The following is a 17,748-nucleotide window of genomic DNA, read 5'->3' as shown; positions in this document are numbered from 1 at the left end:
AAAAGATGGCGGCAGAATTGAAACGCTGGAGCCGCTCGTGCGGCCCTGAGGCGCCGGGCTTGTGGGCGCGGGCTGCAGGCCCTCCCTGAAGGGCGTGGGGTGGGACAGGGGCGCGACAGGCGCGCTCCCGCGGCCCTGAAAGGGGCGGGCAGGGCAGGCGCGTTCTCGGCCGCCTGGAAGGGCTGGGGGCGGAGCGTGTGGGCCGAGGGGGCGTGCGCGCGCGGGGCGGGGCGTGGTCGCGGGGGCGGGGCTGCGCCCTCGGTCCGGAAGTGCGGGGTGCGGGGTGCAGGGCGCGGACGGCCCCTGGCGGCCGCGGGAGGAGACTGCGGCCAGGCTAGCGGCGCAGGAGCGGCGGCGGCCGCGGGGCCGGGGCGAGCATGTAGCGGCCGCGGGCGGCGCGGGGCTCCCGGGGCGGGCCGGGCCGCGGGGGCCGCTCGCGGCGACATGGAGGAAGAGAGCAAGAAGGGCAAGAAGGTGAGGCTGCGGGGCGCGTCCTCCCGAGGGCCGGGCGCGGGGTGGGCTGGACCCCCGACCAAGGCAGGAGGCTGGCGGAAGGCGGAGGGTCTGGGGCTGGGACTAGGGGGGGAGTGAGGGGGACGCGGGAGGGTCGCTCGGGGCCGCCTGTCGGTCTGCCGGTGCGGGGCGTGGGAAAGTCTGGTTTCGGGAGGTCCGTGGAGGGGAGTTTTGATTTGGGAGGTTCAGTGTGGGGAGGCGAGGCGTGGGGAGGTCCGGGACGGGAGTCTGGCGTGTGGACTCCGGCGTGGGGAGGCCAGGCACAGGGAGGTCCCGGGCGGGAGTCCGGCGTGGAGAGGCCCCAGGTTGGAAGTCCGGCGTGGAGAGGCCCGGAGGCACCCGCGGTTGGGGTGAGCGTGGCGGGCAGGCCAGGGCCCCCCGGTGGACAGTCCACGGTCAGTCCCGGACAGGGTCGTGGGAGTCGGTCTCTGCGCGATGGAGTACGAGGCGAGCCCCTGGACAATGGGGTTAGGTGGTCCTTTGCCGGCCGGGAGCGCGGGGGAGGAAGGAGCCACGCCTTTCCGCCCCTTCCGGTCAGTAACTCTGCCCCAAACCCAGGCTGTCCACATGGCCTTCCCCGCGGGTCAGTGACCAGGGGCTGCAGAGGAGCTGGCCCTGGTTATGGGCCAGAAAGTTTTCCAGGGTTAGTATCTTTGAGAAAATGGGGTGTACGGTAATGGAGAAACATTTGCTGCTGAGTTGACTTCAATTTTGGGGTATCAAGTAAAAGCAAAAACCGTGTTTCATGGTACAGCAGGCTCACTCACGGTAGGCCCGCAGAGGTCGAGTTTTGCTCTACCTAATCCCAGCTGAGTGATTTCAGTGATGTTATGTTTGGCAGTTAGATTTAGGACATAGTTCAAGAGGTTCCTCAGTCTGTGTAATTTTAAAAGTGTGGCTTTAATTACAGGCTAGAGTAATCGATAAACTCACCATTTTTCGGAGACAAATAACCACGTGGGATAAGCTGTCATCAAAATGGAAAATGGGTTTCAATGCAGTGCATCTTTTTCAAATACAGGCTTTATAATTGACGTGTCTTACCTATTATTTTCGTTTTGATAAATGTGTGTGCACTTTTATACACAAGTTTAATAAAAGACCTTGATAAATTCCGCGACCCTCTGCTTTTCAGAGGCAGCCGTCCTTGCGGCGATGATTACGCATCGCAGGGTGCCCCATTTTACTGAGGTATTTGAAGGGAAGTGCAGGCAGGTGGTCTTCAGAGGACTGTGTAATGCCGCTTCTCCCACCTCCTTTACTCCTTCCTTTCTTATGTTATCCATACACACGTCTGGAGTTCCCGTCGTGGCTCAGCGGTTAACGAACCCGACTAGCATCCATGAGGACATGGGTTCGATCCCTGGCTTCTCAGGGGGTTAAGGATCTGGCATGGCCGTGAGCTGTGGTGTAGGTTGCAGACTCGGCTCGGATCCCGCGTTGCTGTGGCTGTGGTGTAGGCCGGCAGCTACAGCTCTGATTGGACCCCTAGCCTGGGAACCTCTGTATGCTGTGTGTTCAGCCCTAAAAAGACAAACAAACAAAAAATACTCGTATCTAATTTAAGTGCAGTGTCAGTTGCAGTTCTCTACAAAGATGGTTGAGGTCTGGAAAGCAACCCGAGAAGGGGATTCAGCCGGCAAGCGACAGACCTCAGGGGGACGCCGGCCACTGCACAGCGGGAGCGGGAGCGCTGAGTTCAGCGTTTCTGCCAAAGCGGAGAGGAGGCACCATGTGAAATGCAGTCAGTTCTACTGTTCCCTGCCACAGGTGGGCAGGCGGGCCAGGGCCCTAGTAGGGCATGGCCTGTGTCCAGTGCTCTTGGCTGCCGGCGTTCCATAGAGGAGCCTGTCCAGTCCTAGCAGAGGACCTGTTTTGGCCCCACAGAGTCTTCGACAGTCCGTCCAAACAGGGCCTGCTAAGGAGGGTTACTCCTTCCACATGCATGCTATCCTGTCTTGCCAGGGAAGCATGAGAATGACTGCATTTTCTCTAGAGCCTTCTATCAGCTTTGGTAGAAACATTTGAGCGTTCAGCAATATTGAGAGAGACAAAGAGGTAACACATTCCTGAGCCTTTGGAATAGAGGTTAAACACCAGTGCAACTGCTTCCCATCATGGCTCAGGGGTACCAAACCTGACTTGTATTCATGACGACTTGGGTTCAACCCTGGCCCCACTCAGTCGGTTAAGGATCTGGCATTGCCGAGAGCTGTGGTGTAGGTCGCAGACGTGGCTCGGATCCAGTGGTGTAGGCAGGCAGCTGCAGCTCTGATTTGACCCCTAGCCTGGGAACCTCCACATGCCATGGGTGCTGCCCTAAAAAGGCAAAAAAAAAAAAAACCAAAAAAAACCCCACCACCTTTTATAGTGGGGGAGGGGCGGGGGCAGGCACCGGGAAGGTGGAGGCTCAGAGGAGGGCAGGACCTGTCACTCTCTCTGTTAGAGGAGGTGATGGGTTATTACGGAGTCGCCTAAGCTGGGCGTTCTGTGTTTTCTTTGTGCTCTGCCGATGCCCCGGCTCATTTTCCCATAGGCAGGCCAGACAGACAGCTCTGGGGCGTGGATTCCTATCCAGGCCACGACTTAGCACACTTTACCTCTTGCTCTCAGCCAGTCACAAGCCAGCAGAACCTTCCTGCTCTGCTCCTGCATTCGGTGTGAGGTCACGTCCAACTCAATAAATTTGATGCTTAGGTAGTTCTCATTATGGTAAATTAACCAGAGATAGCTATTTTAAAACTTACACACAAATTCAAGCTAAAGCAGCGAGTAATGACTTGATAGTTTTATGAAAGTACTGTTTGGACATTTAAATTCTCTTTCCAATAAAATAGTGCCATTGGCAGCAATATGGATGGAACTGGAGACGCTCATACTAAGTGAAGTAGGTCAGAAAGAGAAAGACAAATACCATATGATATCACTTACATCAGGAGTCTAATACACGGCACAAATGACCCTTTCCACAAAAAAGAAAATTGTGGACATGGAGAAGAGACTTGTGTTTGCCGAGGGGGAGGAGGAGGGAGCGGGGATGGATTGGGGATTTGGGGTTAATAGATGCAAACTTGCTTTTGGAATGGATGAGCAGTGAGATCCTGCTGCGTAGCACTGGGAACTATGTCTAGTCCCTTGTGATGGAGCAGGATCATGTGAGAAAAAAGAATGTATACATGTGTGTGTGTAACTGGGTCACCTTGCTGCACAGTAGAAAATTGACAGAACGCTGTAAACCATCTATAACGGAAAAAATAAAAATCATTATAAAACAAAAAAAATTTTAAATTCTCTTTCCAAGTTAGTTTCCTCAGAACATGCCGATTTAAATCTTTAAAAATGTGGATTGATGGAGTTCCCGTCGTGACGCAGTGGTTAACGAATCCGACTAGGAACCATGAGGTTGCAGGTTGGATCCCTGGCCTTGCTCAGTGGGTTAAGGATCCAGCGTTGCCGTGAGCTGTGGGGTAGGTCACAGAAGCGGCTCGGATCCTGCGTTGCTGTGGCTCTGGCGTAGGCCGGAGGCTACAGCTCCGATTCGACCCCTAGCCTGGGAACCTCCATATGCCACGGGAGCGGCCCAAGAAATGGCAAAAAGACCAAAAAAAAAAAAAAAAAAAAAGTGGATTGATAGGCTTCACGGGTCTTTAGATGCTTGTCTTGGTGTTCTGTTGAGCGGTTATTCAGGCTTGTTCTAATGTGGCCTCTCTGCTCAGGACAGGACTCCCTGAGCTTCCAGAGAGCCATTAGAGCAGAGTGGGTTTCACGTAGAGCGCACAGGTAGCGCCCCGGCCTTCCTCGGCTCCCCTGGCACGTGATGAGGGGAACTCGAGCAGTCCTGTCCCGCGGCAGGTGCCGGGTGCCGGGGTGTGGGAGGAGCTGGTGGAGAGGTCCTGGGGGTGAGCATGTGGACAGAGAAGTGCACTGGCTGGGGGGAGGCATGACCCTGGGGGTCACTCTTTGCCTGACCTGTCCCCAGAGGGACGGCTACCTTTCAGACCATGAGTCCTGCTTGGGGGTTTGGAGAGTAAGGCTCTGCCTCCTTGCAAAACAGACCCGAGTTCCATGCATTTTGATGCTCATTCTGTCAGGATGCATCTCCTTTTTGTGAGAAACTTAGGTGTAACACTTGGGTTGGATTGTGTACATGTTTATAAAAACACTTGACTCAGAGGATCACAGTCCTTGGGAAGATACAGTTGTGTGAAGTCACCTGTTCAGGTCCCAGTTTCTGCTGCTTCTGCTGTTGGGTCATAGGTCACACCACAGTGGCCATGATTTCAACCTGAACAAAGTTAAATACTTTTTTTGTTGATTTATTTTATTTGTATTTTTATTTATTTATTATTATTATTATTATTTTTTTAGGGCCACACCCGTGGCATATGGAGGTTCCCAGGCTAGGGGTCTAATCGGAGCTACAGCTGCCAGCCTACACCACAGCTCACAGGAACGCCGAATCGTTAACCCACTGAGCAAGGGCAGGGATCGAACCCACAACCTCATGGTTCCTAGTTGGATTCGTTAACCACTGCCCCACGATGCGAACTCCTATTTGTATTTTTAAATGAAAACGGTTAGAAAGTACCCAGAAATGTAGGACTGGGTATAAGTGATAATGAGTTATTATTAGTTTTGTTGGGTATATTACTTATGTTTTGTCTGGTTCTAATCTGATAGACGTGTAGACTGAGACATTAGGAGGTGAAATAATGTGACTTCTGAGATTTGCTTTTTACTCATGCTGGAAAAAAAAAAGTGGGGCATAGCTGAATGCTTTGGCTATTCATTATTCTTTTTACTTTGGTGAATTCTTGAAGTTTCCATATACAGAGTGGGGAAAAGAAAACTCCTCTAGACCATGGACCCTGGGTGTCAGCTCACGTAACTAGCAAATCATCCCTTAGCTCTAGTGCCTGTGAGGAGCTGGGAGCTTGAATTAGACCAGCCCTCAGGCAGCTGTACCTTCTCCAGGGGTACACGCGTGTGTGTAAATGTTTGTATGGCCGAGATGAAAGTTTAAAAAAACAATTCTCACTATAAGCAATGCACTCTGATTTTTTTTTTTTTTAATTCTGTTTTTATTTTTAAACTGCTGGTGACAACCTAAATTGCTTTTTTTCTTTTTTTTTAGCGCCGCACCCGCGGCATGTAGAAGTTCCCAGGTTAGGGGTCAAATCGGAGCTGCATCTGCTGGTCTACACCACAGCCACAGCAACGTGAGATCGGAGCTGCATCTGTGACCTACACCCCAGCTCATGGCAACACCAGGACTTTCACCCACTGAGCCAGGCCAGGGATTGAACCCCCAACCTCATGGATGCCAGTCGGGTTCATTACTACGGAGCCACGACGGGAACTCCCAAGAAAATCTTCTGATGACGGCCCCACGCCCCAGTGTTAAATACGGCCGCGCCTGGGCAGCTCGTCTCAGAACACGTTTTCCTCACCCGCACCTGCTCCCTGGGGGTCATGCGCTGAGCTGTGCCCCCCACTGCCCCACCGAGGTCGGTGGCGAAGCCCTGACCCCAGCGCCTCGGGAGGCGTCTGTGTTTGGGGAGAGGCCTCTAAAGAGGGGACGAAGGATAAATAAAAGAGGGCACTAGGGTGGGCCCTAGCCCACGTGACTGCTGTCCTTAAAGGAAGGGCAGTTTGGGCAAAGAGGCACCAGGGCTGCGCACTCGGGGCGAGGACAGTTGGGGAGCCGGGAGGAGATGGCCGTCCCCAGGCTGAGGACAGCCCAGCCCCGCGACACCCTGGGCTCGGAACTCCAGCCTCGAGGACTCGGACAGAACAGACGAGTTGCCGTCGCTGCCTGCTCTGTGGTGCTTGCTTAGGCAAGAAATAGATGTATTAAGATGGGACGCTTGTGAGAGTTGCACTGGGCAGGCACGGAGGCTCTGTCCCGAGGATGCGGTGGCCTCCAGTTTTCTCATCCAAGGAAAGTGGGGAGGGGAAAGGGCCGCCTTTTTCCTTGTTCTTCCAGCGGCCGTCACGCTTGCATCACTAGCTCCTCCTTCGGAAGTGGTGCTTGCTCTTTCTTTTTTCTGTTTTAGGGCCGCACCTGCGGCATATGGAAGTTCCCAGGCTAGGGGTTGAATTGGAGCTGCAGCTGAGTGAGGCCTACACCACAGTAGCAGCAATGTGGGATCTGATCCGAGCTGCATCTGCAACCTACACTGAAGCTCACAGTAACACCAGATCCTTAACCTACTGAGCGAGGCCAGGGATCGAACCCCCATCCTCACAGAGACAACATTGGGTCCCTAACTCACTGAGCCGCAACGGGAACTACGCTTTCTTTCTTTTTTGTGTTTTTTGGCTGCGCCTGTCGTATGTGGAAGTTCTTGGGTTGGGGATTGAACCCATGCCACAGCAGCCACCTAGGCTGCTGCAGTGACACCACTGGATCCTTAGCTGCCTGCTCTGTGGTGCTTTGTTAAGAGAGACAGAGATGGCACATTATTTTTTTTTTAATTTTTATAATGATTTTTATTTTTCCCATTATAGCCGGTTTACAGTGTTCTGTCAGTTTTCTCCTGTGCAGCGAGGTGACCCAATCACACATACCTGTATACATTCTTGTTCTCACATGATCATGCTCCGTCACAAGGGACTAGATGCCGTTCCCAGTGCTGTACGGCAGGCCCTCATTGCTTGTCCACTCCAAAGGCAGTCGTTTGCATCTGTCAACCCCAGACTCCCAGTCCCTCCCGCTCCGAGTTTCTTCTCCATGTCCATGATTTTCTTTTCTCTGGAAAGCGTCATTTGGGTGGCACATTATTTGGAAGCAGACCCTAGAGGTCAGGCCGATGTGACAAGGTCCTGTGCCGGGACCATCTCAGTGGGACTAGAGCTCAGTCTAGTTCTGAGGAACGGGTCTCCACTGTTGCCCCAGACACGGACAGGCTACTCCGAGGGGCGAGGGGTGGGACCACGTGCCCGTGCTCTGCTGGGGCCGCATGCTGCACGCGCACCGCCGGCGCGTGGCCTCTGGGCTGAGCCACATTTGCACCGCCTCATGTCACTGTCCTGACCCACGGCCTTTGTGGACACTTTCCTCTACTCCCTTTGCCCTTACCCCTCAGTCCAAGGACGGTGGCTCTTCTTCAGACGTGGCGCTCCGCTGTAATGGTTACTCCATTGCAAGGGTGTTGAGGTTCGGTTTTGTCAGTTTCATAGATTTTTTCCTTAGTTCTGTGCCAGTGCCAAAAATGTTGCTGTTTTTCCTCCTAAGTGGAGCTCAGTAGTAGCAGTTTCCTGCTGGATTGTGTTAAGAATTAGAGCGTTTGATCGCGGGTATTAGACGTGTGTGGTGCAATGAGAATAATCCTCTTTAGTGAGGGCAGCAGGAAGTTGGAATTTGGGCTTTTGTTTGAGGCTTAGGACGGTGAACTGCGGTGTAGATCTTGTAACCCAGGAGGTAAAAAGCATAGTTGAATTCTGAAAGTGAGGAGTTCCTGTCGTGGCGCAGCAGAAATGAATCTGACTAGGAACCATGAGGTTGCAGGTTCGATCCCTGACCTCGCTCGGTGAGTTAAGGATCCAGGGTTGCCATGAGCTGCTGCAGGGTAGGTCGCGGACGCGGCTCCCATCTGGCGTTGCTGTGGCTGTGGTGGAGGCCGGCAGCTGCAGCTCTGATTGGACCCCTAGCTTGGGAACCTCCACATGCCATGGGTGCGGCTCTAAAAAAGCAAAAAAAAAGGATTCTGAACGTGAGAAAAGTGGTCATTCTCCGTCTGTTGTATTACTGCTGTTCTTCAGGAAAACCTAAGCTGTTACTTCTGACTCTGAGAAGAGAGAAGCTTGAATCTTTTTTTTTTTATAAATCTACTCTGTAGTTTGAAATGACATGCAGTTTCTCCCCGCCCCATCAGATTCGCTTCTGTGTGTTGTTACCATTAGCTCTCCAGTCAGGTGTGGTTTGGAATATACTCCCTTGCAGTTCACGTGGTGGCCTGTGAGTACGGTTTTATTAATTCAATCCCTCGGACAGACCTACGTCTTAGGTACGTTATCCTGCCTGTCACGTGTCACGAAGTGTTCTGCATTTGATTGTGTCTAAATATTTTAAAATTATCATTATTTATTATTATTTGGCCTCACCCATGGCACACAGAAGTTCCTGGGCCGGGAATTGAACCCGAGCGATAGCAGCAACCAGAGCCATAGCACTGACAAGCCAGACCCTTAATCCGCTGAGCCATGAGGGAACTCCTAAATGTTTTATTATTGCTGATAGATGTGTCACTCTAAATAGCTCTTATGATTTATTTATTTATTTATTTTTGTCTTTTTAGGGCTGTACCCACAGCATATGGAGGTTCCCAGGCTAGGGGTCTAATCGGAGCTGTAGCTACTGGCCTATGTCATAGCTGCAGCAATGCCAGATTTGAGCCGCATCTTGGACCTGCACCACAGCTCATGGCAACGCCAGATCCTTAACCCATTGAGTGAGGCGAGGGATCGAACCCGCAACCTCATGGTTCCTAGTTGGATTCGTTTCCACTGTGCCATGACGGGAACTCCAACCCATTTTATTTTTCTGATGTATTTTAAAGTAAATTGTAGGCATGTGTTCACTTTAATCTGGACACTTCAGCAGGCATATTATTAACTAGAATGCACTATTTGTTTACAGTTTTCTTTTGCTATGAAATTCATATATGGTGAAATATGCACACCTTAAATGTACATTAATTAATTTTTGACAAAAGCATACACCTGTGTAACCCAAACCCTGCCAAGAAATAGACAGTTATCATCAATCAGAAAGTTCCCTTATACCTCTCAGCAAATCCCTTTCCTGGTGTTTCCGCTATAGATTAGTGTCTGGGTTAGCTTCATCTGCTCTAGAACTTCATACAAATGGATTCAAACAGTATACATGCATTTACTCTTGTGGGCAAAGATCCCTTTACTCAGCATAATGTGTTTTTGTTTCTTTTTTTTTTCTTTTTGCCACTTCTTGGGCTGCTCCTGCGGCATATGGAGGTCCCCAGGCCAGGGGTCCAGAGCCACAGCAATGCGGGATCCGAGCTGCGTCTGCGACCTACACCACAGCTCATGGCAATGCCGGATCCTTCACCCACTGAGCAAGGGCAGGGATCGAACCCGCAACCTCATGGTTCCTAGTCAGATTCGCTGACCACTGAGCCACGACGGGAACTCCGTGTTTTTGTTTCTTGGCCATGGAACTTTTTTGGCCTGTGGAAGTTCCCGGGCCAGGGGTTGAACCTGTGCCACGGCAGCACCCTGAACCAGTGAAGTGACAGTGCCAGATCCTTAACCCACTGCAGCACAAGGAAGCTCCTCTGCATGATGTTTCTGGGATTCGTCCATAACATTACGGGTATCAGTTGTTGCTAAGAGGTATTCTGTTAAATGTACACGCCACCATTTGTTTATCCATCCCTTGTCGGACAGGTGGGGTTCTTTCTAGTTTTGTGTTACTGTGAAGAGTTGCTGTGAGCGTCTGTGAGCATCTGATCGTGTGCATATTATGTGGTCAGTCCTCTTGGCCGAATACCTAATAATGCAATTGCTGAGTTATATAGGAACTGTATACACAGGTTTTTTAAAAAAACTATTGTTATGGCCGCACCTATGGAGGATGGAAGTTCCCAGGCCAGGGATTGAATCTGAGATGCAGCTGTGACCTGCACCACAGCTGCAGCAAAGCCAGATCCTTTAACCCCCTCTGCAGGCCTGGGGATGGGACTTGTATCTCCTCCGCAGCCTGAGCTGCTGCAGTCGGATTCTTAATCCACTGCGCCACATAGTTCCCTGGGAACTATGTATTTAAAAATTTTTTTAAATGATTTCTATTTTTTCCATTATAGTTGGTTTACAGTGTTCTGTCCATTTTCTACTGTATAGCAGGGTGACCCAGTCACACATACATATATACATTCTTTTTCTCACATTATCATGCTCCATCATAAGTGACTAGATATAGTTCCCAGTGCATGTATTTTAATTGTATAAAACACTTCCAGGAGTTCCCTTCGTGGCTCAGTGGTCAATGAATCTGACTAGGAACCAGGAGGTTGCTGGTTCGGTCCCTGCCCTTGCTCAGTGGGTTAAGGATGTGGCGTTGCTGTGAGCTGTGGTGTAGGTTGCAGATGCGGCTGGGATCCCGTGTTGCTGTGGCTCTGGCGTAGGCTGATGGCTACAGCTCCAATTTGACCCCTGGCCTGGGAACCTCCATATGCCGCGAGAAGCAGCCCTAGAAATGGCAAAAAGACAAAAAAACAGCAACAACAACAACAACAACAAAAAACACTTCCAAAGTGTTCCCTACTGAATTTTTTGTCTGCTAATTCTGTCAGTTATTGACAGGGGGGTGTTAAAATCTCCAGTTATTGTTTTAGCTTTGTTTGTTTCTGCCTGTAGTTCTGTCTGCTTTGCTTGTGTGTATTTTCGAATCTCTGTTTTTAAATACATACACAGTCAGGGTTATCGTATCTTTAAATGGCTCTTTTGCACTATGAAATGACCATCTTTATGTCTGGCAGTAATCTTTGTTTTGAAATCTACTCTGTCTGATATTAATATAGCCACAGGGAACCCCATCACACCGGCTCTCTGCAGACGCTGCATGTTTGCTTGGCATGTATTTCAGCATGTCTGTAATTTGTATTTAAACTGTGTGTGGGAGTTCCCCCCGTGACGCAGCGGAGACGAATCTGTCTAGGAACCATGAGTTTTCGGGTTTGATCCCTGGCCTTGCTCAGTGGGTTAAGGATCTGGAGTTTCGGTGAGCTGTGGTGTAGGTCACAAATGCGGCTTGGATCCGGTGTTGCTGTGGATGGGGTGTAGGCCGGCAGCAACAGCTCCAATTTGACCCCTAGCCTGGGAACCTGCATATGCCGCCATTGTGGCCCTAAAAAGACAAAAAGACAAAACAAAAACAAGAAGTGTGGGGTTGTTTGTTTTCTATTTTTTGCTTTTTAGGCCCACACCCGAGGCATGTGGAGGTTCCCAGGCCAGGGGTCGTATCAGAGCTGTAGCTGCCAGCCTACACCCCAGCCACAGCAATGCTGGTTTTTCTTTTTTTGCTTTTTAGGGCTGTACCCAAGGCATATGGAAGTTCCCAGGCTAGGAGTCTAATCCGAGTTGCAGCTGCTTACTTAACCCACTGAACAAGGCCAGGGATTGAACCGGCATCCCCATTTATATTTAATGTAATTATTGCTATGATTGTGTTTGTCTACCGTTTTGCTCTTTGTTTTCTATTTCTCTTTGCCCTTTGCTCCTTTGTTTCTCCTTTTTTGTCTTTTTTTGGGTCGAGTATTTTTATTTTTTTTAAATTTTTATTTATTTATTTATTTTTATCTTTTTGCCTTTTCTAGGGCTGCTCCCGCGGCATGTGGAGGTTCCCAGGCTAGGGGTCGAATCAGAGCTGTAGCCGCCGGCCTACACCACAGCCACAGCAATGCCAGATCCGAGCCGTGTCTGTGACCCACACCACAGCTCACGGCAACGCCAGATCCTTAACCCATTGAGCAAGGCCAGGGATCGAACCTGCAACCTCATGGTTCCTAGTCAGTTTTTTTTTTTTTTTTGTCTTTTTTGCTATTTCTTGGGCCGCTCCCGCGGCATATGGAGGTTCCCAGGCTAGGGGTCTAATCGGAGCTGTAGCCACCAGCCTACGCCAGAGCCACAGCAACGCAGGATCCGAGCCGCGTCTGCAACCTACACCACAGCTCACGGCAACGCCAGATCGTTAACCCACTGAGCAAGGGCAGGAACTGAACCCGCAACCTCATGGTTCCTAGTCGGATTCGTTAACCACTGCGCCACGACGGGAACTCCCCTAGTCAGTTTTGTTAACCACTGAACGGTGACGGGAACTCCTGGGTTGCGTATTTTTAGTGTTCCCTTCTGTTGCCAACTGCTCTTCAGCCGTGTCTCCTTTAAGGATTACAGTATATGCATCCATAACTTGTCACAGGCTGCTGTAAGTTAGTGTCATATTATTATTTCTTGTGTAATGTGATGAGCAGCCCAGGTTTCTGTCGCTACGCCTGGCATGTGTAGAGGCAAGTAGGCGATGGAGCGCGGCCTCCAGGTCCATCGGGAGTGGAGTCACTTAGCCTGCAGTAGGCTGAGGAGTCAGGGTGACTTGTTAGGGGGATCCCTTCCAAAGGCTCTGTTGTCTCTTAGGAGACATACGTGGACCGTGTTTCTGGGGCGATTCTTCTGTGTGTGTGAACTTTGTTTCCCTCCCAGAGCTGTTTGGGTTTTTTGTTTGTTTTGTTTTGCTTTTTTTTAATTACATTTTTTTTTTTTTTTTTTTTTTTTTTTTAGGGCTGCACCCGTGACATAGGGAAGTTCCCAGGCTAGGGGTTGAATCGGAGCTGCTGCTGCCGGCCTCCACCACAGCCACAGCAACCCACAGCAACTCGGGATCCAAGACGCATCTTTTACCCACACCACAGCTCACGGCAATGCCAGATCCTTAACCTACTGAGCAAGGCCAGGGATTGAACTCACATCCTTATGGATACTAGTTGGGCTCCTCATTGCTAAGCTTCAGTGGGAACTCCCCTAGAGCTGTATTTTTGTCATAACTACCAGAAGTAGAAAAACCTATTGCAGCACGTTCTATGAGTGCTATTTTTATCAACCTGGAACACGCTGGGAAGGAAGAAGACATTCCACATTCCATGAATGTTCCAGGGTACCAAACACCCGCTTGGGAAACCCTTATTTCCAGCCCTTTTCCCGTGTGTCTGGAAACTTGTGCTTGAGTCGGCAGTGAGGGCAAGGTGATGGACCTCACTTCTTCCTCTGGGTCCAGACCACGCGCAGCTGCCTGTTTACAGAAGTGGCTGGGTTTTGCCTCTAAGTGGAGGTGGACTTTCTGTCTCTTGGTGGGCACTTCTGGGGTGGGTCTCACCTTTTGAGAATGCAGTTGGGAGAGAACTGGTCAAAACTGCAGTGGAGCTGTCCTCATGTTTCCCAGGAATATGTGGGGTGTCGGGGCCCAGACTCCTGGACCTCGTCCTCCTCCCCGCTTACCCGACCCCCAGCTCCCCCATCCCAAGCTGGGCTCTTGCGTTGACGGCCATTCCCCCCCCGCCCCATTGCTCTGTAGCCCCTCCAGCCAGCTTGGCTTTTCCTTTAGTCCTGTTGGAGCTCCAGCTTAAAACAGAAGATCCTGTCCCTGGTTCGATCCCAGATTTTGGCACCAAAAAAAAAAAAGAAGATCCTGTTAATGCTTTTCCAGATACATGCTTTAAGCTTAAAATTCACAGAAACGTCCAAAATCTCTATGGGAGAAACTCCCGAAACACAGAAACACGGACTTAAAAGACGTGGAGGACACCGTGTGTCTGGGTGAGGTGGTGGCGTCGTGACGGTGTCCATTCTCCTTGAGCTAATTTATAATGTGATCCTTTAAATGGAACTAGACCACGTGACTTGAAGCTCATTTTTGCTATGAACAAGCAAGAACAACCTCTGAAAAAGAATGATGAGGGGGAGTTCCCTTTGTGGCTCAGTGATTAACGAATCTGACTAGGAACCGAACCATGAGGTTGTAGGTTCGATCCCTGGCCTCGCTCAGTGGGTTAAGGATCCGGCGTTGCCGTGAGCTGTGGTGTAGGTCACAGACGTGGCTCGGATCCCGCATTGCTGTGGCTGTGGTGCAGGCCAGCGGCTACAGCTCTGATTGGACCCCTAGCCTGGGAACCTCCATGTGCCACGGGTGCAGCCCTAAAAGGACAAAAGACCAAAAAAAAAAAAAAAGAACGATGAGGGAACAACCCAGATTGGGTTGTGCTGTCACCCCCTGATTAAAACTGCAGGGTCGCAGACAAGACTAATTTGAAAAGATACACACACCCCCATGTTCATAACAGCACAGTTCACAATAGCCAAGGCATGAAGCAACCTAACTGTTCATGAGAGGGGAATGGATAAAGATGCAGCACAGATAGGCATTGAGCTATTTCCCAGCCATAAAAAAGGGTAAACTGTGCCACCTGCCGCAGCATGAATGCCAACAGAGATGATCATGTTAAGCAAGGTTAGAGAAAGACAAATGCCATGTGACACCACTGATACGTGTGGCATGCAAAACATGCCACCACATAGCTCGAAGCAGGCATCGGCTCACAGGCCTAGAGAACAGGTTCGTGGTTGCCAAGCGCTCGGGAGGGCAGGGGCGCACTGTTACGCCGAGAGTGGCTACACACCAAGGGCCTCCTGTGTGGCGCGCAGGGAACTATAGTCACTCTCCCGTGACCAACCTTAACGGAACAGGATGTGAAAAAGAAGGTCTCCATACAGACCCGAGTCCCCCTGCTCCACAGCGGAACTTAACACAGCCTCGTAAATCAACGGTCATTCAATACAATTGAGCAAAACGAAACCAAAAACTCTGGGATTGTCCTGGGAGAGGCTGCAGGAACAGAGGAGGAAATACGGACACAGACCCCACTCCGCAGGGAAACTGCGCCGAGCTGGCATTGCGTCGCGGTGGGGAGACGTGATTCGCGGGTGGGGTTGAGCTAACTGGACAAGCCGGCCAAGGCCCTGGCATTTTCACTGCCCTGGCTCTGGTTACTGCTGTGGCCTGGGTTCAGTCCCTGGCCCAGGAGCTTCCACATACCACAGGCACAGCCCAAAGCAAAACCAAACCCAAAAGATACATATCCCCATTAAGTAAGGTGCTTCTAACCATAGGGAAAACGGGCCGAGGACCAGAGAGGGAAAACCAGGAGGTGGAAAGAGAGTTCACTGCAAAAGAAATACAAGTGGCTTTTTGGAGTTCCCGTCATGGCGCAGTGGTTAACGAATCCGACTAGGAACCATGAGGTTGCGGGTTCGATCCCTGCCCTTGCTCAGTGGGTTAACGATCCGGCGTTGCCGTGAGCTGTGGTGTAGGTTGCAGACACGGCTCGGATCCCGCGTTGCTGTGGCTCTGGCGTAGGCCAGTGGCTACAGCTCCGATTCAACCCCTAGCCTGGGAACCTCCATATGCCGCGGGAGCGGCCCAAGAAATAGCAATAATAACAACAAAAAAGACAAAAGACAAAAAAAAAAAAAAAAAAAAAGAAATACAAGTGGCTTTTAAGTGACAGAAAAGGCACCTCAGACTCCTGTGCAATAAGAGAGATGCAGATGAAGCCTGCCCGGAGCTGCCCTTTCTCACCTCTCAGGCCAGCAGAAACCCCAGGCTGGTCAGGCTGGATCGGCCGGCTGGCATGGCCCCTGCCTGGGTAACAGGGACAGTGCCTGGCTGAACTCGGGTGCTCTCACGACCTGGCCTCCCTCTTCGAGAAACCTCCTCCAAGGACACTTGGCAAAAATACGCAGCAGTTTGTGCACCAAGCTGTTCATGTTGGCCATGTTCCATCTCCAGGGTGCAGGCTCGCTGAACCGTGATGCAGCCACACAGTGGGGTGTGAGGCACGTGGAGCCCTGCGTGGGCTCCAGGACCTGCTTGTGCGTGGTCTGACCACTGACCATTCTTAGGGTCTCATCCAGAGGAAAGGGGGTCCCCTCGCAGCATGGCCTTGTGAATTTGGAACCATGTCATGTTTTACAGTGTTACAAGTTGAATCCAAACATTGAAAGAAATGAAAGCAAAGTATTTATAAAAATGACAGAAACAGGAGTTCTCGTCCTGGCACAGCAGAAACGAATCTGACTGGGAACCATGAGGTTGTGGGTTGATCCCGGCCTCGCTCAGTGAGTTAAGGATTCGGCATTGCTGTGAGCTGTGGTGTAGGTCCCAGATGTGGCTTGGATCTCACGTCGCTGTGGCTGTGGTGTAGGCAGGCAGTTGGAGCTCCGACTTGACCCCCTAGCTTGGGAACCTCCATATGCTGTGGGTGCAGCCCTAAAAAGCATAAAGCAAAAAAAAAAAAAAAGAAAAAAGAAAAGGCAAAACCAAAAGACATAATCCCACAGAGAAGGGTTCAAGTAATTACATCATAGCAATCTGACTGCAGGCCCGTAGTGGGACGAACTAAGACCAAGAAGAACGACAAAGAAACGGAACAAACTGTTTTCAATAGTCATTTTATTAGTAATAGTACTGGCATTGTTACTTCGCAGCCGTTACGTGTGTTTTAGGATACAGTGGAAATGAAGTTACCGTAACATCACACGCCGGCTTTGACCCTGGGAGGAGTGGGTGCAGATGACACCAGAGACAGTCATCGGTAACCTTGTATTCCTAAATTTGAATTGGAAATATCCCTCGGAACGCATGAGGGTTTTCTCTCAAACACAAAAAGCTGGTTTCCTCGCTCTCTGGTGCAAAGGCCCAGGAAGGCTGAGGCAGTGGGCACGCTGGGGGAGTGGTGGTGGGCCTGAACCGCCGGAAGCTGCAGTGCCCCTTGGGGTGTGGCCGCGTCTAGGTCTGAAGAGCCCTCGGCCAGGGTTGGAACAATTGGAGCGTCCATGAAATGGTGGCTAATGGGTTGTTTACCTGGGGCCACTCTGAGGAACTCGTGTTACTTCGAAAGCTATGACCGAAGGTTAAGGATGGTGCATTTAGCTAGACTTTTCTGAATGGTGTGTACCTCGGGGTGACCAAGTAGTCAAGCAGGAGAATGTAGCCTTATGTAACTGTTTCCATTAATATATGAAGAAGGAAGGGCAGAATCAGACTGTTGAAGAATAGTGTATCCGAGGAGTTCCCGCTGTAGCACAGTGGGCTAAGGTCTGATGTCTCTGCAGCAGTTTATTTGATGTGGAGGATTGGGTTTGATCCCTGGCCCCAGGGCAGCGGGTTAAAGGATCTAGTGTTGCCACAGCTATGGTAGGTCACGGGGCTGCAGCTTGGATTTGATCCCTGGCCCTGGGAACTTCCACATGCTATAGGTGTGGCCAAAAAAAAAAAAAAAAAAAGTATCATATCCAAATATGAGAGGCAGGGGCCAGTAGCCATCAGTGGCAGGTGCTTCCCCCCGCAGCACCGCCCTGGTGGAGGCGTTCTTGTAAAAAACATCACATTTGCCTCAAAGCCTCGAGATCCAACCACAGGTCTACAGGAAATACAGGGGCTGAGAAGCATCCTTTAAGATGTGATGCAGCCGGTAGGAGCCAGAAAGGGGGGTAGTCCACAGGACAACCTGCCCCGTCTCTGTAACAAATGCATTTCAAGAAAAAAGAGAGAAGAACACTATCCAGAGAGAGGGGAATTGTGTCTGGGGAGTTCCCGTCATGGCTCAATGGTTAGAGAACCTGACTAGCATCCATAAGGTTGTGGGTTCG

The 17,748-nt window shown here is 50.8% G+C and overlaps 1 protein-coding gene across 2 annotated transcripts in view; it reads left to right on the top strand.

Annotated features, from left to right (window-relative positions):
- CCM2 (CCM2 scaffolding protein) overlaps nt 22-17,748 on the top strand; it is a 54,020-nt gene continuing 36,293 nt past the window's right edge. Inside the window, exon 1 of one of the 2 annotated variants that reach the window (XM_021079071.1) lies at nt 22-474. In XM_021079071.1, the coding sequence (XP_020934730.1) occupies nt 445-474 (30 nt within the window). In that variant the 5' untranslated portion in view covers nt 22-444. The remainder of the gene's footprint in view (nt 475-17,748) is intronic. The other variant, XM_021079070.1, reaches the window with a different exon arrangement.

The sequence above is a fragment of the Sus scrofa genome, chromosome 18, assembly GCF_000003025.6.
Source record: "Sus scrofa isolate TJ Tabasco breed Duroc chromosome 18, Sscrofa11.1, whole genome shotgun sequence".
NCBI classification, from domain to species: Eukaryota; Metazoa; Chordata; class Mammalia; order Artiodactyla; family Suidae; genus Sus; species Sus scrofa.
Note: the sequence above shows the minus strand (reverse complement) of the source record. Positions and strands in the feature narration are given on the sequence as shown.